We start from the raw sequence: 22,436 nt of genomic DNA, 5'->3' as shown, positions 1-22,436 counted from the left end.
TGGTACCTATTCATCTACTTGCAATGTCTTGCTTTCGAACTGCTAGGTTGGCAGGAGCTGGAACTAGAGACGGGAGCTCATTCCGTCTTGCGGCACCCGAACTGCTGAACTACCGACCTTCCACAGCCTGCAGTTCAGCGTCTTAACCACTTGAGCCACCGCAGCTCTTTACCTTACCGACGCATAATAGTTAGAGAACTGAGCTAATGTGACCATCACGGGAATATGCGGTTGCCTAAGCCGTTTTATAAATAATCTCGCTCTCGCTCACTAACTCTGTTCCAATGTTTTACTAATACATTTTAGGAGGATTATTTATACTAAGTTTATGATTATACATGTGTTTATGCGAGCCGCCCTGATCCTGCCTTGGCGGGGAGGGGGGGATAGAAATTAAGATAATAATAATAATAATAATAATAATAATAATAATAATACACCACGCTGGTTCTTATATATGTATATTCAGAATATAAACTACAAATATAGACCGTTAAAAGGTTGTGAATGATTAGGGATAGTGGGCTGTACTACTTGGTGAAACCGGGGTCCTACTAGGTAATTTTTGCATCATTTACTGTGTCACAAAGGTAGGACAAACAGGACCCCCCTGATCGTTTCCAGGTGGGGAAATGGTGCAGAGGAGAGGGCCGTGAAGCCACTTCTCCATGTGCCACACATCTGACATTGCTTGTGAGCCCCCCCCCCAGGAGAACCAAATTGACCTCTCTGGGAAGACCACTTAAACCAACAGCTAGGTTTGCTTCTATTTTTCCTTTTGCACAAAGAAGCCCTGCAGACGGTAGTTAGAAAAGTAGCAGCCTAGGGAGGTGAAGTTTCCGCCTTGTTTGGTTCTGGTCAGGCATTTTGATGAGAACTGGCTCAGGACAGCATTCACTGGTTACTTCTGTAGCAGTGGCAATTCTGAAATTAGTAGCTGTCTAATAATAATAAACTGTTTGGATCAATATACTGTGAACACGATATAAATACGTAGGAGAGTCCCAAGGAGGGGAGTAAAAATGTTTTAGAATGCAGATGCCAGTCTTTCTGAGCAAGTCCAAGTGTTTGGGAACGCTCCATTTAAAACCTGGAGTGATTGCTTGAGCTTCTTTGTGCATTCACCTTATACAGTAACTGGGCTAACACTCATGCCTTTTGACTCTTGGTCAGGGTGTCTGGGAGCAAAGCGGGACACGTCTGGGCCCCCGAAGGATCTACAGCTTTCAAGTGTCTGATCTCAGCCAGGTTCTGTGCAGCTCTGCTGAGTAACATCTCTGACTGCGATGAGACGTATAACTACTGGGAACCTGTGAGTGGCTTTCTTGCCTGGATTTAAAATGTCCTGTTCGGGTTATGAATGGGTAGATGTTCAGTCCAGTTTAGATTATGGCCTTGGGAATAGTCTGATACATGAGCATCATGTCGCAGATGCTTATTTCCTTGGTTGTTGCCAAGACATTTGCAAATCTAGGTCAAAACTTGGCCCATAAATGGTAGCATTCCAGGCTTAACTCTGTGTGCATGGATTAAACCAGGGGTGTCGAACGCATTTGTTATGAGGGCTGGATCTGACATAAATGGGACCTTGTTGGGCCAAACCATGTGTGTCATAAAATGTAATGCCAGATAGCGGAGATATAAAATTTATAAAGGACACAAACAAAGGGTTTTTTTAAACTTAAAATAAAAACATGCTTAAAACATTAGCACTCTTGCAATATTTTGTTTATTTAACAGTGTCTGATAACTGACACCTCTTGCTCTGAATGACTGCATCAAAATGTCCGTGCTGTTGCAATCCTGAGTATGCTGTTCAGGTGTGTATCTGTAAGCTGGAAACCTACGATGACGCAGCAGAACTGGAAGAAGCAGCAGAAGACAGCCAGTTCCACTGTGGGCCTGAGAGAAGCCCTTTGGGGGCCTGAACTGGCCCCTGGGTTGCATGTTTGGCACCCCTGGATTAAACCAAAGCAGGGTGCCCTAGCTTGGTGCCCGTGGGTGCCATGGCACCTGCCCACACCTTTCATGGCACCCACCAAATGTTTTTAGAAACTGAGCAGGGCTAGGTGGGGCTTTTGCCTAGCAAGGCTTCTGATAGACTATTGGAGATTTGATTGGTTGTGTAGATTTTTAGAAACGTTGCTTTGACAGCCGCTGCCACCACAGCACAAGGATTTTCTACTGTGTGAGTGTGAGTGAAGGTCAGCTGCAGCATCCGTTGTATGTCTGGCTCCACCTCCTGCAGCAGACATTTTGTGGCAGCGCCTACCATGCTGTGTCAAAATTCCCAAGGTGCCCACAGGCTCAAAAAAGTTGGGGACACCCAAGCTAAAGCTTTCTACCTTCTGACTTGTGTCTGCCCCGGATTCTTCTAGACACACTACCTCGTCTACGGTAAAGGCTTCCAGACGTGGGAATACTCTCCCGCCTACGCCATCCGCTCCTACGCTTACCTGTGGCTCCACGCCTTGCCTGCCCTGTTCCATGCCAGAGTTCTGCAGACAAACAAGGTAACGTGCATCCCTAGAACTCTCCTGCTTGGGATTTTTCTCTCCTGCGATACACAGAAGGAACAGCTTATTTAAGAACATAAGAACACGAGAGAAGCCAATGCTGGATCAGGCCAGTGGCCCCTCCAGTCCAACACTCTGAGTCACACAGGGGCCAGAAAGACCAGGGGCCATCAGGAGGTCCAGCAGTGGGGCCAGGAGACACTAGAACGCCTCCCACTGTTGCCCCTTACCCCCAAGCACCAAGAATACAGAACATAACTTGTCCCAGAGTTCCTGTCTATACCTTGTGGCTAATAACCACTGATGGACGTCTGCTCCATATGCTTATCCAGTTCCCTCTTATAAGAACATAAGAGAAGCCAGTGTTGGATCAGGCCAATGGCCCATCCAGTCCAACACTGAGTCACACAGTGGCCAAAAACACCAGGGGCCATCAGGAGGTCCAGCAGTGGGGCCAGGACACTAGAAGCCCTCCCACTGTTGTCCCCCCCCCAAGCACCAAGAATACAGAGCATGACCTGCCTCAGAGTTCCTATCTATACCTTGTGGCTAACAGCCACTGATGGACTTCTGCTCCTTATGCTTACCTAATTCCTTCTTATGAGAACGTAAGAGAAGCCAGTGTTGGATCAGGCCAATGGCCCATCCAGTGGCCAAAAATACCAGGTGCCACCAGGAGGTCCACCAGTGGGGCCAGGACACTAGAAGCCCTCCCCCTGTTGCCCCCACCCCCAAGCACCAAGAATACAATAGCCACTGATGGACCTCTGCTCCATATTTTGCAAGAGGGAGTTTGGCCAACTGTGTTTTTTTTAGCTGGTGTTTTTGAGTCCCGTAGTGGCTGATCCTCAGTCTGACTCGGCCCCCGACATTCATGACTGGCTTAGTAACACATGAGACTTGAAAACCATAACAACCTCGGGGTGGTTCCAGTCGTACTCTTCTTCGCTTGTTTGTTTACCGCCACTGGGACTCCTCGTCCACATTCTGTTCCATCACAACACGTCAACTACAATGGCAACAGGAGACTCTCAGCATTGTGGTTTTCTTTCTGCTCCATGGGTGTAATCACACCATATCTGCAGACTTGTGGTGATGGTGCATATGAAACTAAAACCAGTTTGCCCACTGGGTAAGGTAATGCTCATGGTGACACTTTTCCAAACCGTATGTAATTACAAGCAGCCGTAAGTTATAGAATCATTGGATCACAGAGTTGGAAGGGGCCCTACAGGCCATCTAGTCCAACCCCCTGCTCAGTGCAGGATCAGCCTAGATGAGCATCCCTGACGAGTGTTTGTCCAGGCGCTGCTTAAAAACTGTCAGGGAGGGGGAACTCACCACCTCCCCAGGCAGCCGATTCCACTGTGGCACAACTCTGACTGTCAAAAAGTTTTCCCTAAGATCCAGCTGGTACCTTCCCGCCCGTAATTTAAACCCATTATTGGTGAGTCCTCTCCTTTGTGGCCAACAGTTACAGCTCCCTGCCCTCCTCGAAGTGACAGCCCTTCAGGTACTTCAAGTGAGCCATCCTGTCCCCCCCCCCCAACCGCCTCTTCTCCAGACTGAACATTCCCAAGTCCCTCAGCCTTTCCTCACAGGGCTTCTTGGTCCCCAGGCCCCTCAATCATCCTCTTCGCTCCCCTCTGCACCCACTCCATTCTGCCCACATCCTTTTTGAAGCGAGGCCTCCTTTATGCTCATTCATGTTTTTTTCTATTGGGATGCCGTATTGGTCTGCAGTAGTACTGGTCCTTCCAGTAGTACCTCAAAGACCAACAAGATTTCCAGGGTATTCAGCTTTCAAGAGTCAAAGCTTGAAAAGGTTGGTCTTTAAGGTGCTACTGGATTCGAATCCTTATTTTTTGTTTGTTTGTCCTGCGATTGTTCCAGCTTTATGATGTCTCACCGGTGGGCTGAAGCAGCTGGGTCTGGCTCTTCCTAAAAGCCTTCTGTTTTCCCCAGGTCCTCATCTTCTACTTTGTCCGCTGCCTCTTGGCCTTCCTGAGTTGTGTTTGTGAACTTTACTTCTATAAGTGAGTACAGGAGATGCTTCCTCTGTGTAGCTTTTGGTGTGAATAGCGCGGCTGCTGATGGACATCATTGCGAGAATGTTTTTCAGTTGCGTGCCATAGCACGTGACTTGGGTGTGTACGGACAGGCGAATGGTTTTGCTGTATATGTGTTTTCTTTTATAACGTTACCTTGAAGCCCTGGTTTGGTTAGAAACCGTAATAATCAAGTTCAAGTTTATTCAAGTTTATTAATACGGTCAAGTGACCAGCCACTATATAACATTTCCAAGAAGAAGAATAAAATACACAATAAATACATAAAATCAAGTAGATATATAAAAAACATTAAAATGGATATGAGAGCAATACAATTGTCATTAAAATGCACCAAAAAACGCTAATTTGTCATCAACTCACTATCTAAGGTACAAGCTTCCTTTTTTTTAAGGGCCTGGAAGCAAAATTTTGCCACAGCTCTCTCTCCGGTCTTCCAGCAAAAATTTTAAAATCCTTAATTCCGCAAATTTCAACTGGACAGCCAAGGGTTTAAATTTGGACAGCAATGGAAAAATTAACATCTGTCTCGCCATATCATAAAAGTTACAATGTAACAGAATAAGCTCCCTGCCCTCCTCGAAGTGACAGCCCTTCAGGTACTTCAAGTGAGCCATCCTGTCCCCCCCCCCCAACCGCCTCTTCTCCAGACTGAACATTCCCAAGTCCCTCAGCCTTTCCTCACAGGGCTTCTTGGTCCCCAGGCCCCTCAATCATCCTCTTCGGTCCCCTCTGCACCCGCTCCATTCTGCCCACATCCTTTTTGAAGCGAGGCCTCCTTACTTTATGCTCATTCATGTTTTTTTCTGGTGGGATGCCGTGTTGGTCTGCAGTAGAAAAGCCAGATCGAAGTCCAGTAGCACCTCAAAGACCAACAAGATTTCCAGGGTATTCAGCTTTCAAGAGTCAAAGCTTGAAAAGGATGGTCTTTAAGGTGCTACTGGATTCGAATCCTTATTTTTTGTTTGTTTGTCCTGCGATTGTTCCAGCTTTATGATGTCTCACCGGTGGGCTGAAGCAGCTGGGTCTGGCTCTTCCTAAAAGCCTTCTGTTTTCCCCAGGTCCTCATCTTCTACTTTGTCCGCTGCCTCTTGGCCTTCCTGAGTTGTGTTTGTGAACTTTACTTCTATAAGTGAGTACAGGAGATGCTTCCTCTGTGTAGCTTTTGGTGTAAATAGCGCGGCTGCTGATGGACATCACTGCGAGAATGTTTTTCAGTTGTGTGCCATAGCACATGACTCCCCATGTCGAATGCTTTTGCTGTATATGTGTTTTCTTTTATAACGTTACCTTGAAGCCCTGGTTTGGTTAGAAACCAAAATAATAGATCCATAAGCATTTGCTCCTCAGATGTCTCATCCTATTGATTGCATTGACTTGCATGCTTGAGTCTCAGTGAGAGAGGCAGACTGTAAATGTAGTAAAATAAAAAAGAACATAAGAGAAGCCATGCTGGATAAGGCCAGTGGCCCGTCCAGTCCAACACTCTGTGTCACACTATGGCCAAAACCCAGGTGCCATCAGGAGGTCCACCAGCAGGGCCAGAACTCCAGAAGCCCTCCCCCTGTTGCCCCCCAAGCACCAAGAATAATGCCCCAGACATAATTCCACCTATACCTTGTAGCCAATAGCCACTCATGGACCTCTGCTCCATATGTTTATCCAGTCTCCTCTTGAAGCCGTCTATGCTTGTAGCCGTCACCACTTCCTGCGCAATGAATTCCACATGTTCATAACTCTTTGGGTGAAGAAGGAGCGTAGGGGGCTGTGGCTCAGTGGTAGAGCCTCTGCTTGGCATGCAGAAGGTCCCAGGTTCGATCCCCAACATCTCCAGTTAAAAAGATCAGATAGTAGGTGATGTGAAAAATGTCTGCTTGAGACCCTGGAGAGCTTCTGCCCGTCTGAGTAGGCAGTACTTGACCTTAATGGACCAGTGGGCTGATTTGGCATAAGGCACCATCATATGTTCCCATGTAAGGATTCCTTTCCAGCACAGTCGTGGGTCCTTCAGTTCCTGCCCTGTGATGTCATGTTACTTCCTGTCATGTGCTTGCAACTCAGTGGGTTCCCATGTTGCTGGATGGGAGTTAAAGATGGGCCCCAAATTTGGGAAGGTTGAAGACCACCACTTTTAGCCTGCAGATGCCAGGGACCAAGCCTGGAACCTTCTGCCTGCCAAGCAGCTGCTCTGTCTGAGCCACAGTCTCTTTAGGTACCCGATCCTGAATCAGGCCACTGGCTCATCTAGTTCAGTAACATCTGCAGTGCTGTGAGTTCCCAGCTGCATTGAATGTTTTTTGTGTTTTTTTCGTCCCCCGAAGGGGATTTTTTTAATTTGCATTTCTAAATAAACTACAAAACTACCAAGAAAAAAGGAAGGGAACACTACAAACTATGGGAAACAGAAAAGAAAATCTACTAAGAACCCAAGGTTGGAGGTTACACATTGCTTATAGAAAATATTGTTACTCTTTAACACATTCCAGCATGAGGAGTTCACCTAATCATCATCTCAGTTAACATAACTCGCTTATTAAAACTAGACAGAGAACAATTCCCGTGTTATCAAACATAAAACAAAACCCTTTACAAGCAATGGCAACAGCCCTCCTTCCCCCAAGAACCAGCATTTGTGAGCCCACAGTTCCCTCAGCCCGAACAGTCACGCCTCTCTATCCTCTTCTTTCCATGTTATCTCATCATCTTCTGTACTGGCCATCTACTGCGTATCAGCTGCATTGAGTGTTGATTCCTCCGTGTGCTGGTGCTCCCTTATGCTCTTCTCTCTGCTTCCTCAGGACGGTGTGCAAGAAATTTGGGCTGCACGTGAGCCGCCTAATGCTGGCTTTCTTGGTCCTCAGTACTGGGATGTTCAGCTCAGCAGCCGGTAAGCTAAGAAGGGAGCAGGTGGAGGGCTGGGACTAATCTGATCTTGGACATTTGATGATGGAGATTTTTGGCAGGATTTGCTTTGATTTGGTTCATCAAAAGAGCCCTGCTGGGTCAGACCAGTGAAGGTCCATCTAGGTCACCATCCTGTCTCACGCAGTGGCCAACTAGTCCATCTGAAGGTCCAGCAACAGGGCAGAGGGGCCGAGGCCTTCCCCTGATTTTGCCTCCTTGCACTGGTATTTGAAGATTTACTGCCTCTGCATGTGGAGGTTCCCTTTAGTCACCGTGGCTAGTAGCCCCTGATGGACCTCTCCTCCATGAATCCGTCCTATCCCCTTTTAAAGCCACCGACGCCTGTGGCCATCACTACATCCTCCGGCAGTAAATTCCATGTTTTAATCACTCTCTCTGTAAAGAGGCATTTCCTTTTGCCCATCCTGAATCTGCTACCCATCAAGTTCACCGGATGCCCACAAATTCTAGAATTTTGGAAGAGGGAGAAAACGTTCTCTGTGTCCACTCTCTCCACCCCGTGAAGATTTTATAAACCTTTGTCGGGTGTGTGCACCCCCCCCCCCTTTGTTGTGTCTTTTCAAAACCAAAAGTCACAAACTCCTCAGCCTTTCCTCATAGGAAGGGTGCTCCAATCCCTTAAGCACAGGGGAGTTGGACTGTGGCAGTGGAGGAGGAGGAGGAGGAGGGGCCAGTAAAGGTGGTCTGTGTGGAAAAAGCAGGACGTTGTGTGAGAAGAAAGGTGATGCTCTCTGTTTAACAGGCATTCTGTTCCCTGTATATGGCTTCCAAGACTCAGCTAACACAGCACGTGATATTTCAAGCTTTTCTTCACAATAGTGAGGGCCAGAAACTCTGGCAAATATAAATACTGAAATGTCAAGATCCTGGAAAAACCACTGAGTTTTATACTTGCCTGCTAGCCTCTTCCAGTGGGGCTTGATTCTGCAGAGAGACATGCCGGGGCATAGGAGATGTTTCTAGATATAGCTTTGGCATGGCTGAAACACAGAAGTCTTTCGGATTGCTTACCAGAATGATTCATACTGTTTGCGGGAGAGAGGGCAATAAATTTGCACAGGTCTTGTTTTAGAGGCAATATGTTCATAAGAACATAAGAGAAGCCATGTTGGGTCAGGGCAACAACCCATCAGTTCCAACACTGTGTCACACAGTGGCCAAAAACAAGGTGCCATCAGGAGGTCCACCAGCGGGGCCAGAACTCCCGAAGCCCTCCAACTGTTGCCCCCAAGCACCAAGAATACAGAGCTTCACTGCCCCAAACATAGTGTTCCCTCTATACCTTGTGGCTAATAGCCACTTGTGGACCTCTGCTCCATATGTTTATCCAGTCCCCTCTTGAAGCTGTGCTTGTAGCCACCACCACCACTTCCTGCGGCAGTGAATTCCACGTATTAGTTACTCTTTGGGTGAAGAAGTACTTTTATTTGTTCTAAGCCCCCTGCTCATTAATTTCATTGAGTGCCCAGGAGTTCTTGTCTTGTGCGAAAGGGAGAAAAGTACTTCTTTCTCTGCCTTCTCTATCTCATGCATAATTTTTTAAACCTCTGTCATGTTACCCTTCCATTGTTATTTCTCTGCCTAACCTCTGCCTTATATCCTGGAAGATCTAACACAAGTCCTGTTCAGCTAAATCATCTTCAAGGGACATAAGAACATAAGAGAAGCCAATGCTGGATCAGGCCAATGGCCCATCTAGTCCAACACTCTGTCACACAGTGGCCAAAAATAGCAGGTGCCATCAGGAACTCCAGCAGTGGGGCCAGGACAGTAGAAGCCCTCCCACTGTTGTCCCCCCCAAGTACCAAGAATACAGAGCATCCCTTGCCCCAGTCCAAGAGTTCCGATCTATACCTTGTGGCTAAGGGCCACTGATGGACCTCTGCTCCATATGCTTATCCAATTCCCTCTTATAAGAACATAAGAGAAGCCAATGTTGGATCAGGCCAATGGCCCATCCAGTCCAACACTCTGTGTCACACAGTGGCCCAAAATTACCAGGGGCCATCAGGAGGTCCAGCAGTGGGGCCAGGACACTAGAAGCCCTCCCACTGTTGTCCCCCCCCCAAGCACCAAGAATACAGAGCATCACCTGCCTCAGAGTTCCTATCTATTCCTTGTGACTAATAGCCACTGATGGACCTCTGCTCTTCGTTTTTTGGACCTCTGGACAGGATCTCCAGTCTTCATTGGGCTGCTTCTGAGACACCATTGCCAATCTGTAGGTTTTCAGGGTTCACGCTGGTTCTCGTGCAACGCCAAACAGCCCTTTCCCTCGGTGCTGTGCTGTTCTCCAAGATGGCCTCCCGAGGATGCTTGACTTTGCCCCGAGTGGCCTGTGAGCTTGTGTGAAATGAATGCTTTCTTCTTTCTCCCGGATCCTGACCCTTTTACTCCTTCTGCTTTGCAGCTTTTCTCCCCAGCAGCTTCTGCATGTACAGCACAGTAGTAGCAATGACTGGGTGGTACATGGATAAGGTCTCTCTGGCGGTGATGGGAGTGGCTGCTGGGGCCGTCGTCGGCTGGCCCTTCAGTGCGGCACTTGGGTAAGCAACGGCGGCGGGGCGGGAGTGCACGCGCGTATCTGGAGGTGTTCCAGGCCTGGTTGCTTTGACTGGGCACGGGAAGGCTAGCTAGGCAGGTGGAAAGGCACCCGTGTCCGTCCCAGGTTTATTAGTTCAATTCTTGCACACTGATTGGGGACAGTGTTCCCTCTAAGCTGAGTTAGTGTGAGGTAGCTCACAGTTTTTTAGCCTCCGGCTCACACATTTTTGTCTTCGCTTAGGAAGGATGGCTCCAGAGCAAACTAGTTTATGCAGTGGCCAAATCGCTCGCTCACAACTTTAATGCCAGGAGCTGACAAAGTAGAATTTTTGCTCACAAGACTCCACAGCTTAGAGGGAGCATTGATTGGGGATCTAAGTTTTGTCAATCAAGCACCTGCACGAGGCTGTGCCTAGATGCGCATGGGATGTGGCTGTGTAGTTGTTTGCCTTTGGATGGGCTTGGATTTTGTACTTTGGATCGTGGTTTGAATTCTTTGCAGATGCTGTGAGGCTGGGTCAGTTTTTAGGAATCTTTTAGCAAATATGTTTCTAACCTTCATGGTTGTAGAGGAAAGTGCCGGAGGGGGGGGGCACAGTGTTCCCTCTAAGCTGAGTTAGCGTGAGCTAGCTCAGTTTTTTAGCCTCCGGTTCACACATTTTTTTCTTAGCTCGGGAAGGACAGTTCCAGAGCACACTAATTTATGCAGTAGCCAAATCGCTCACTCACAGTTTTAATGCCAGTAGCTCACAAAGTAGAATTTTTGCTCACAGGACTCCACAGCTTAGAGGGAGCCTTGGTGGGCGCTGTCTTTGAGATGAAAGGGAGCTTCCCCATGCTGAGACTGTAGCTAGCAGAGTTATGCACTACTTCAACTAGAATTTTTCAAATGCATCCCATGATTTGCATGATTCTGAAAGAGAACTTTCGAGGATTGCCAGTTCAGAGTCTGTCTTAAAAGGCTGCAATGTAGTGCGATGCAGATTTTAAGCAGTAGTAGTATTTCCCCAAAAAAACAGACAGGGTGCCGAAGGAACAGCTGGAACCTCTTACCCAACTATTCTCCCACAACGAGGGGTTTCCTTTAGTTGGGGATGGGAGACTGTTGTCCCATAAAGCATCTCTGTGGCGCTTCCTCCCCTAGACAGCTAGATTTGAGTCCAGTAACACTTTTATGTCAATAGAGGTGTTGTATTTGTACTTGTTTGTTTGTTTGAGTCCAGTAGCACCTTAGAGACCAGCGAGATTTTGGGGGTATAAGCTTTTGGGGTATAAGAGAACCAGTTTGGTGTAGTGGTTAGGAGCACAGACTCTCATCAGGGAGAACCGGGTTTGATTCCCCACTCCTCCACTTGCAGCTGCTGGTGTGACCTTGGGTCACTCACAAGTTCTTTCAGAGCTGTTCTCTCAAGGGCAGTCCTCGAGAGAGCTCTCTCAGCCTCACCTACCTCACAGGGTGTCTGTTGTGGGGAGGGGAAGGGAAAGCGGTTGTAAGCCGCTCTGAGACTCCTTCGGGTAGTGAAGGGCTAGAGCAGTGGTGGCGAACCTATGGTACGGGTGCCAGAGGTGGCACTCAGAGCCTTCTCTGTGGGCACGTGTGCCATTGCCCCAGCCAAGCCCAGACAATAATTAAAGTGTCGAATTCTCTGCCAAATAATTTAAAGTAAATGAAAGCATTTGGGATTGCTTTCCTTACTTTGTTTGGATCATCTTAAGTTAATGTATGAGTTGCTTTTTCTAAAGTAAAACCTTAGTATTCAGGTTAAATTGCCGTGTTGGCACTTTGCGATAAATAAGTGGGTTTTGGGTCGCAGATTGGGCACTCGGTCTCTAAAAGGTTCGCCATCACTGGGCTAGGGTATAAATCCAATCTCCTCTTCTTCTTTCAAGAGTCAAAGCCCCCTTCCTCAGATACCATCAGACTCTCGAAAGCTTATACTCTGAAAATCTAGTTGGTATCTAAGGTTCTTCTGCGGGACATGAATCTAGCTATTCTACTGGAGACCAACATGCCCACCCTCTGAAACTGTCCTCCCATTAAAGCATCACTTTGTTGTTTTGCTCGCCAGGCTTCCAATCGCCTTTGACTTCCTGATACTCAAGAGAAGATGGCGGAGCTTCCTGAAGTGGTCTCTTGTGGCATTGGTGGTATTCCTGGTGAGTTCCCACAACTGGTTGTGGCCGAGGAGGGCGGAGTGGGGGCATCTCTGTCTTCCACATCTTTCACATCAAATATTTCTGTCAGGAGAGACTCTTTCTTCCATCGTAACGTTCGCACACTCCTTGGGTAAAGGAAAGCATTCCGCGCAAGTAAGTTTGTGCTTGTGGAAGCTAGGGAAGATGTGCCAGCGTTTCTCAATGCTGCTTTCTAGGTAGGGGCAGGAGTGCTTGGGGAATGGGTGTCCACGTGAACAAGACAATTCAGAAGTAGGAAAGGGTTCCCTTCTTCACCAGTCAGCAACAAGAGGGTTTAGATCCAAGTCTTACGAGGAAAGGCTGAAGGAGTCGGGTCTGTTGTTTAGCCTCGGAAAGAGAAGGCTTAGAGGGGACATGATTGCAGTCTTCAAGTATTTGAAGGGCTGTCATGTAGAAGATGGAGCAGATCTATTCTCTCTTGCTCCGGATTGCAAGACTAGATCGAATAGGTGGAAATTACAAGGGAGTCATCACTGGTTAAATATCAGGAGGAACTTCCTAACTGTCAGAGTGGTTGAGCAGTGGAACAGACTGCCTCGGGAGGTGGTGGATGCTCCTTTGCTGGACGTTTTCAAGCAGAGGCAGGACGACCATCTTTTGGGTATGTTGTAGGGCTCTTTCGGCTGTGCTCCTGCAGAGTGAAGGGGGTTGGACTAGATGACCTGCAAGGTCCCTTCCAACGTAACATTCTATGATTCCATGATTCTGTGAACTGAACTGGAGTTTTAAAAGCGTCTGGGTTCTGTTTAACCCCCCCAATTGCCTGTTTTCCGCTTGTTCCAGTGAAGCTTCTTGCCTGGTTGACCCATTTAGGGCACTGAGGTGGCAGAATGATCGCCACTACGGCAGACTTTTCGGGGGGTGAATTCCAGTTTTTACCTTTGCACTTTCCTTGCTGCGTTCGTATTCTATTTGTAGGGAAGGTTTTTGGGTTTTTTAAAAAATATGTGAACATTCTAAAATGGAATCTACCTACGGTTTGATGTTTATTAACAAAATAGGACGACCATCTTTTGGGTATGTTGTAGGGCTCTTTCGGCTGTGCTCCTGCAGAGTGAAGGGGGTTGGACTAGATGACCTGCAAGGTCCCTTCCAACGTAACATTCTATGATTCCATGATTCTGTGAACTGAACTGGAGTTTTAAAAGCGTCTGGGTTCTGTTTAACCCCCCCAATTGCCTGTTTTCCGCTTGTTCCAGTGAAGCTTCTTGCCTGGTTGACCCATTTAGGGCACTGAGGTGGCAGAATGATCGCCACTACGGCAGACTTTTCGGGGGGTGAATTCCAGTTTTTACCTTTGCACTTTCCTTGCTGTGTTTGTATTCTATTTGTAGGGAAGGTTTTTGTGTTTGTTTTTTTTTAAATGTGAACATTCTAAAATGGAATCTTCCACCTACGGTTTGATGTTTATTAACAAAATCTGTATCCCGCCTTTCTGCCTGTACAAGGCCCACCAAGGTGGCTAACGATTTATAGCACACTTGATAAAAACCACATTTTAAAACTATTAAAATCAAAGCACCCAAACACACATCATTAAAGTAGTTCAAAAACAGATAAAATACACACAAAGAACAGCAATTAAAACATCGGTTAGGAAGGAGGGATCATTGCGGGAATGCCAGATGAAACGAAAGAGTCGTCATCTGCTGGCCAAGACAGCAGCAGACGGAGACAGATGACTCTTCACGGGGAGAGAGTTCCAGAGCTTTGGGGCTCACAACCAAGAAGGTCCTCGGTGCAGACAGGGCCGTTCACGGGGAGAGAGTTCCAGAGCTTTGGGGCCACGACCAAGAAGGTCCTCGGTGCAGACCAGTTTTCCCTGTAAGCTGAGTGAGTGTGAGCTAGCTCGCAGTTTTTTAGCCTCTGGCTCACACATTTTTGTCTTAGCTCAGGAAGGATGGCCCCGGAGCAAACTAATTTATGCAGCGGCCAAATCTCTCGCTCACAACTTTAATGCCAGGAGCTCACAAAGTAGAATTTTTGCTCACAAGACTCCACAGCTTAGAGGGAGCCTTGGTGCAGATCCCACCTGTGTGTCCACCTCATTTTCCTGCATATGTAAATCAGGTCTTTGTCACTATGGACTTGTTTGTAACTTTCTGGCTTTTTAGGAAGCATGGCTGTTGGAATCCTTGGGCTCCTCTCACATAAATAGGGGTGCCTGGAGTGGGGGGAATTGGCCCCAGGGCCCCTTCCCCCCATTTTTCTGCTCCGTTTCCCCCCCCCCCCCCCAGATTAACCAATGGGTAAGTGGCGTTTGCCGCTGCCACCAATGTTGAAATTTTTTTTGGGGGGGAGTTGCTTTACTGAAGGGGGGTGCCCAGGTTACGCCCTTCCCTCCCCCCATGTCAGACCCCCTTTTTATTACAAGAGAAAGCATCCTGGCTCAGCTGCCAAGCCTGAGGGGTACAGAAACCCCCCACAGTGAGGTCTGGAAAACTTTTATTAACAGATTCCATTTGGAATAGTAAAGGTAAAAGTTTCCCTTGCTCGAAAGCCAGTTGAATCTGACTCTAGGGTTGCGGTGCTCATCTCCGTTTCCAAGCCAAAGAGCCAGCGCTGTCCAAAGACTTCTCCATGGTCATGTGGCCAGCATCACTAGACGCCGAGGCACACGGAACGCTGTTCCCTTCCCACCGAAGCGGTACCTATTTATCTACTTGCAATTTCTTTCAAACGGCTAGGTTGGCAGGAGCTGGGACCAGAGACGGGAGCTCACTCCGTCATGTGGCACTCGGGTCTCAAACTGCTGAACTACCCGCCTTCTGGTCTGCAGTTCAGCGTCTTAACCACTTGAGCCACCGCAGCCCCTTTGGAATAGAAAAGGTCAAAAAGTACAAGACAGCCAGCATTCTAATAGGGTTCTGTTGATCAAGCAGAGACAAACCAATACGAGCTCCCTAATACATCTGCACTTTGCTTTGCTTTTCTACAGCAGGCTGGCCTGCCCATGCCTCCCCAGCACGGGGGCACCTACCTTCCCCGATGGCAGCTGCCGCTTTGCTTGCCAGGTCTGGGAAAGTGCACCCAGGGTCCGAGGCGGGAGGTGTCTGGTGCTCTGACCCCCGATTCAGGACAGGTTGCCGTTCCCCTCCAACACTACAAAGGCCAGTCCTGCATCCTGACTTCCCTAAAACTCTGGGCAGGGCTACGCCCTCCTCCCTCAGAGGGGAAAGGTTCTCTATGAAGCTAATAACAATAAGCTAGGAGGGGCCCACAGGAGCAGAAAGCCTCACAAACTGGGGGAGACTACAGGGAGTGCATGGCCTCCAGGCCCCCAGCTCCTGACAGGTCCAGATTCTGTGAGGGAAGGGAAAGTTGTCACTTCGTATGGGATTCAAGCTTCATGCAGGCCCAAAGGGTGAATGATCCTAGAGGAACAGAGGAGCAAAGGGGGGCAGGGACCTCAAAGGCAAGGGGGCGGGAAGGATGGTGCCGAATGAGAAGCAGAGAAAGTAGGTGGAGGAAGAGGAGGAGTCCGGAGGAAGTGAGACGGTGAAGCAAGGCATGAAGGGAGCTCTGAAGAAACCCCAAAGCAGCTGGTTGGGTGTGTTTTCTGCCGCCAACTGGGTCGTCACCAATATTCCCTCTAAGCTGTGGAGTCTTCTGAGCAAAAATTCTACTTTGTGAGCTCCTGGCATTAAAGTTGTGAGCGAACGATTTGGCTACTGCATAAATTAGTTTGCTCTGGAGCCATCCCTTCCTGAGTGAAGACAAAAATGTGTGAGCTGAAAGCTAAAAAACTGTGAGCTAGCTCACACTAACTCAGCTTAGAGGGAACAGTGGTCGTCACCCAGGCGTCGTGATCAACGACAGGAGCCCCAAAAGAGGGTCTGAGAGTGAATGTTGGACTAGCTAGCCCAGTCCTGCGGGGCTCTCGGGTTCTAATCAAATGTAAAAGCAGAACTTGGTATTATGCCAGCCGAGGGCTGCCACCCAAAGTGAAATCCCCGTGCCACGTGCTCCACTTCTGCCCTGTCCTGTGGGCCATCGCTCATCCCAAGCCAGGGTGTGGTCTCATTGCGTGTTTCCACCCCGAACCTCCCTGCCAGGGGCAGATAACAGTGTGGATGGTGGCAGGAAAACACACACTGGGATGAGCACACACCATGAGGTTCAGTGAAAAGTTGAAGGCTGATCTGTTTAGGACAGCATTTGACTAACTTAGTTATTATTTATTGGCAGTCCCAATTGAGACCTTAAACTGTTGCCTTTTATGTGTTTTACAGCTGTTTTATTTGTATTGTAAACTGCCTTAAGAACATAAGAGAAGCCAATGCTGGGTCAGGCCAATGGCCCATCCAGTCCAACACTCTGTCACGCAGTGGCCAAAAATACCAGGTGCCATCAGGAGGTCCAGCAGTGGGGCCAGGACACTAGGAGCCCTCATACTATTGCCCCCCTCTCCCCAAACACCAAGAAGACAGAGCATCCCTTGCCCCAGACTGAGAGTTCCTATCTATACCTTGTGGCTAAGAGCCACTGAGGGACTTCTGCTCTATATGCTTATGTAATTCCCTCTTGAAGCCATCCATGCTTGTAGCCGCCGCCACCTCCTGTGGCACTGAATTTCATATGTTAATCACTCTTTGGGCGAAGAAGGACTTCCTTTTATCCGTTCTAACCTGACTGCTCAGCCATTTCACTGAGTACCCACGAGTTCTTGTCTTGTAAGAAAGGGATAAAAGTACTTCTTTCTCTACCTGCTCTGTCCCATGCATGATCTTATAAACCTCGATCATGTCACCCCTCAGCCGTTGTTTCTCCAAGCTAAAGAGCCCCAAGCGCTTTAACCTTTCCTTGAGTGCCACAAGGTAGAAAGGCGACTAATAAATGCTGTGAATAGAATAACTGCATATTACAGGGTAAAGGGAGTTAACCTGCCTCGGGGATGTGGGGTTTGACAGCAGTCCCATGTTCAGCGTCAGTTGTAATTTTGTAATATGTTCTGGGGAAGGAAGGAGGCCTGGTACAGCCCGATCTCATCAGATCTCAGAAAGCTAAGCAGGGTCAGTACTTGGATGACCGCCAAGGAAGGCTCTGCAGAGGAAGGCCATGGCGAACTGCCTCTGCTCCTCCCTTGCCTTGGAAGCCCCTGGCTGGGGTGGCCATAAGTTGGAAGCTAAGCAGGGTCAGTACTTGGATGACCGCCAAGGAAGGCTCTGCAGAGGAAGGCCATGGCGAACTGCCTCTGCTCCTCCCTTGCCTTGGAAGCCCCTGGCTGGGGTGGCCATAAGTTGGAAGCTAAGCAGGGTCAGTACTTGGATGACCGCCAAGGAAGGCTCTGCAGAGGAAGGCCATGGCGAACTGCCTCTGCTCCTCCCTTGCCTTGGAAGCCCCTGGCTGGGGTGGCCATAAGTTGGAAGCTAAGCAGGGTCAGTACTTGGATGACCGCCAAGGAAGGCTCTGCAGAGGAAGGCCATGGCGAACTGCCTCTGCTCCTCCCTTGCCTTGGAAGCCCCTGGCTGGGGTGGCCATAAGTTGGAAGCTAAGCAGGGTCAGTACTTGGATGACCGCCAAGGAAGGCTCTGCAGAGGAAGGCCATGGCGAACTGCCTCTGCTCCTCCCTTGCCTTGGAAGCCCCTGGCTGGGGTGGCCATAAGTTGGAAGCTAAGCAGGGTCAGTACTTGGATGACCGCCAAGGAAGGCTCTGCAGAGGAAGGCCATGGCGAACTGCCTCTGCTCCTCCCTTGCCTTGGAAGCCCCTGGCTGGGGTGGCCATAAGTTGGAAGCTAAGCAGGGTCAGTACTTGGATGACCGCCAAGGAAGGCTCTGCAGAGGAAGGCCATGGCGAACTGCCTCTGCTCCTCCCTTGCCTTGGAAGCCCCTGGCTGGGGTGGCCATAAGTTGGAAGCTAAGCAGGGTCAGTACTTGGATGACCGCCAAGGAAGGCTCTGCAGAGGAAGGCCATGGCGAACTGCCTCTGCTCCTCCCTTGCCTTGGAAGCCCCTGGCTGGGGTGGCCATAAGTTGGAAGCTAAGCAGGGTCAGTACTTGGATGACCGCCAAGGAAGGCTCTGCAGAGGAAGGCCATGGCGAACTGCCTCTGCTCCTCCCTTGCCTTGGAAGCCCCTGGCTGGGGTGGCCATAAGTTGGAAGCTAAGCAGGGTCAGTACTTGGATGACCGCCAAGGAAGGCTCTGCAGAGGAAGGCCATGGCGAACTGCCTCTGCTCCTCCCTTGCCTTGGAAGCCCCTGGCTGGGGTGGCCATAAGTTGGAAGCTAAGCAGGGTCAGTACTTGGATGACCGCCAAGGAAGGCTCTGCAGAGGAAGGCCATGGCGAACTGCCTCTGCTCCTCCCTTGCCTTGGAAGCCCCTTGCAGGGGTGGCCATAAGTCGGTTGTGACTTGATGGCACTTTACACTCACAGTATGTCCCAATCAGTGTGCCTCTTTGGCTTTATAGACAGAATTCAAATGCCGCTCTTAGTTTGTGAGATTGCGCAAAGTGTGAGAGAACTTACAAACTGTGTATTGCTTGTTGAAGGTACCCCTGGTGGTGGTCGACAGTTATCACTACGGGAAGCTGGTGATCACGCCTCTCAATATTGTTTTGTATAACGTCTTCACGCCACACGGACCGGATCTTTATGGTGAGTGTTCCTGCTGACCATCGGAGGTGCTTTGCGGAGGGCGGGGAGGGGGCTGCCGAGGTCAGTTGTGCTTTGAGACTGGCTCACGCTCTTGGCTGGCCCAGTGGATTTAGCCCCTGCCAGTGGCTGTGTCCTGTTAGCCTTAGTTGCACCCCAGCAGTCTTGCATGGAGACCCCTTGGATTTTGTGTGACTTCATCTGCTGGCCAAAACAACCGGCTTAGGCCTCGGGGCCAGAGGGCATCCAAACACGCTGTCCGTTTTGTACCTCTGTACTAAGGCAGAAACATGCTAGGAAAAGACGCCCCTTCTGTAGGCTCAGAGTATATTTCTGCCATGCTGTTCTGATCTATATAGTAAGAATGGAGTAGTGCAGGTTGTGGGAGAGCATGGGTTGCGGTGGTGGGGTGTGCCCTGGATGCACATCTGGTGCCCCCTCAAAAACTGTTGTAGGGGACTTGTGAAAGGAGGGTGTCAAAGGCTGGGGTGCCAGTCAAAGGGAGTCCAGAACAGACCAAGGTCAGGAGCCAAGAAGACAGTGCAAAGTCCAAAGCCAAGCCGGGGTCAGGAGCCAGAAACACAGAGCCAAATCCAAAAACACTAACCAGAAGCATAGTTCCAAAAGCTAAGCTGGGGTCAGGAGCCAGGAACACAGAGCCAAGTCCAAAGCCAGGGGGTCCGAAGGTCTAGGTGCAAAAGTCGAGCTGGAGTGGATACTAGTAGCATGAATCTGACTTGTTGCTTCCACAAAGAGTACTGCCCAGAGTGTGGAGTTAAATGCTGTTACCAATTAGCCAGCTGCACGATCGCCCTGGCTCCTGGTAGAACTCTGGGCTAGCCGAGCGTCTTCCCTGTAGCCTGGCCTCTCATCGCCTGGTTGCTAAGTTTTGCTGCAGTCGCTCCCTTAAACGAGTCACACGTGGGGGTGAGTCAGGAGGGCTTTCAGCTTGCAGTTCTTCCCCCTTATCTGGGCCAGGTGTGAAGAATGCTGTTACAGGCAACTGCCAGCTATCCTTCTCTGCTGCTTCAGAGGGGCCAGCTGCGGTTCCTTTTTGCAGCTCTGTCAGCTCTCCCTCATCCATGCCCATGACACCCCATGGCTTTGTTCGCTTGCTGTTTGAGTCAAGAACCTTTGCTGCCTGGATTGTTCCTCTGCTTTATGTCGGGTCAGACCGCTGTTCCGTCTAGCCCAGTTTTGCTCCTGCGTTTTTTCTATGCTCTGTGCAGCCTCCAGTCGAGATGCTGCCAGACACCCTGTGCGGAAGGCAGTTGCTTGCAAGTGGTGCACAGCCTTTGGCGTCCTGAGCGCATGAGAGCAGCTGGCTGCTTGTCCTTCTGGGTGTCCTTCGCCCCCATACAGTGAGTCTCGAATACGTGGCAGTAAGACCCAGGAGCTGCTTTGCGCTCATCAGCGTAATCAGCCTGACCTTTTCCCCATCTCGCGTGTGAGCCTGAGCCGGCTCCACGCTGTCCTCCAGGGACCAGCGAAACGCCGAAAACATTCAGAATGGTGCTTATATAACAGCTCCCTGCTAATGAAGGAGCTGCTTGAATGCCATCTCGCCTGGAAAGGCATCGAACGCTGTGCCCAGAGTGTGTGTTCTGACGCTGATGCCCACTTGAGAGGATGATTCAAGGACGGGCGCGCTGGGACAGGATCCCCCGCTCCTCGCTTTGGAGCTGGCTGGGTGCGTGCAGCCTGCTTAGGTGCGGAATCTGGCACACCAAGGAGTTTCCCCCTTTTCAGCCTGCTTATCACTTTGCAGGAAAGTACTGGATTGGTTGGAAAAAATTGATTGTTTTTGATGTATCGGGCAAACTGTGTGTGATTGTGGGGCGGGGGCGTGGCTCAGTGGCAGAGCCTCTGCTTCACCTGCAGAAGGTCCCAGGTTCAATCCCGGGCGCCTCCAGTTAAAAGGACCAAGTGTTAAGTGATGTGAGAGACTTCAGCCCTGGAGAGCAGCTGCCAGAGTAGGCAATACGGAACTAGGGCCCCGGTCACACGGAGCATTAGGCACGCTAGAGAGACGGAAGATAGGCGGATTTTCCGGGCACGATCTCACCGCCACATCTGGGAAGCGTAGAGCTCCCATGGCGCACCCGAGGCTTCCCGCCGAAGATGCGGGGTAAAAAACTAGTACCTCGGAGGTACTAGTTTCCGGAAACCGCGGGGCAAGGGCGGGCGCCTGATCGCGTTTCCAGTGGTAGTTCCGGCGCCCGCCCATGTCCCCTCTCAAAAAGGTTTTTTCCCCCCAAGTCTCCACGGATGCGCACAAGCACCCAACGGAGCATGCGCACATTTCAGTTAAAAAACCCCCCAAGAACCCCGTTTGCCGCTTCTTTGCCGGGTCGTGTGATCGGCACCTCCCCCCTAACCACGGGAGCTTGACGGGACCTCAACCCTACGCCTGATTGCGCAGTCGCGCATTAGTTTGCTCCGGGGCAAACAGCCACGCCTCCCCCCCGCATTTTCCTGCCCGTGTGGCCGAGGCCTAGATGGACCAAGGGGTCTGATTCAGTATAAAGCAGCTTCATGTCTGTCGCTAAATTCTGCGTGCCGAACTTGGCTTTCTTTGGCAAGGAGTTAAAAAGGTGATGGTGGATGCATTGCCGAAGATGGAGTTTTGGTTTTTGTCACGTACCAGGAGACAGCTTCGCCACTGAAGGCCTGGACAAAAGCATGAGGCATTTTCCATAGAACGGCTTTTCTTGGGGTGGCTGACTCTCAGGACTTGCATGTCGGCCTGATGTCTGACTCACCCGTAGCTTGCTGTAGACTGTTTGTTTCGGCCCTCCCTGTGTGCCAGTGTGCTTGGTCCTGCACGTGGGAAGAAATTGGGCTGGCTTCTACACGAAAACCTGGGAAGTTGCGTGAAATGAATTAGATGGAGAGGGGCTCAGGGACTGAGAGCCCAGTATTCTGGGTTCAGGTGGCAGAAGCAAAACATAAGAGAAGCCATGTCGGATCAGGCCAGCGGCCCATCCAGTCCAACACTCTGTGTCACACACTGGGCAAAACCCAGGGGCCATCAGGAGGTCCGCCAGTGGGGCCAGAACTCCAAATGCAGAGTGGCAGCAGAGGAAATGGAACATGTGAACACATGAAGAACACATGACATGATCGAGGTTTATAAGATTATGCATGGGATAGAGGAAGAAGTACTTTTCTCCCTTTCTTACCATACAAGAACTCGTGGGCACTCCATGAAATGGCTGAGCAGTCGGGTTAGAACGGATAAAAGGAAGTCCTTCTTCACCCAAAGAGTGATGAACACATGGAATTCACTGCCACGGGAGGTGGCAGCGGCTACAAGCATGGACGGCTTCAAGAGGGAATTAGATAAACACAGGGGTCATTTGGGGTCGGAGCGCGCTGGAGCACCGCCCCGGCAGCCCTGCCCCCGCACGCCTTTTTTTCTAGAGTTGCGCCGCTGCTGGGGCCATAGAATATAATGGAAGCAGTGGCGCGACTCCACAGAGAAGTCATGAGGAGGCATTTAAATGCCTCCCCACTCTTTCCCCGGCCCATCCTGGCTTGCCCACCTTAGGGACGGGACAGGAGGCATTTAAATGCCTCCCCTCTCTTTGCACGC

The 22,436-nt window shown here is 49.9% G+C and overlaps 1 protein-coding gene and 1 non-coding gene across 2 annotated transcripts in view; both read left to right on the top strand.

Moving 5' to 3' along the window:
* ALG9 (ALG9, alpha-1,2-mannosyltransferase) overlaps window positions 1–22,436 on the top strand; it is a 45,862-nt gene that overhangs the window by 977 nt on the left and 22,449 nt on the right. Inside the window, exons 2-8 of the mRNA XM_015415587.1 lie at window positions 1,174–1,312; window positions 2,379–2,513; window positions 4,482–4,552; window positions 7,384–7,472; window positions 9,921–10,056; window positions 12,124–12,211; window positions 18,739–18,844. Coding sequence (XP_015271073.1) covers window positions 1,174–1,312; window positions 2,379–2,513; window positions 4,482–4,552; window positions 7,384–7,472; window positions 9,921–10,056; window positions 12,124–12,211; window positions 18,739–18,844 — 764 coding nt within the window. The remainder of the gene's footprint in view (window positions 1–1,173; window positions 1,313–2,378; window positions 2,514–4,481; window positions 4,553–7,383; window positions 7,473–9,920; window positions 10,057–12,123; window positions 12,212–18,738; window positions 18,845–22,436) is intronic.
* On the top strand, window positions 20,682–20,753 carry TRNAV-CAC. The gene has a single exon. It is a non-coding gene; the product is annotated as a tRNA-Val (tRNA).

This window comes from Gekko japonicus, unplaced genomic scaffold (genome assembly GCF_001447785.1).
Source record: "Gekko japonicus isolate JY-2015 unplaced genomic scaffold, Gekko_japonicus_V1.1 scaffold2257, whole genome shotgun sequence".
NCBI lineage: Eukaryota > Metazoa > Chordata > Lepidosauria > Squamata > Gekkonidae > Gekko > Gekko japonicus.
This window is presented reverse-complemented; position numbering and strand designations above follow the sequence as displayed.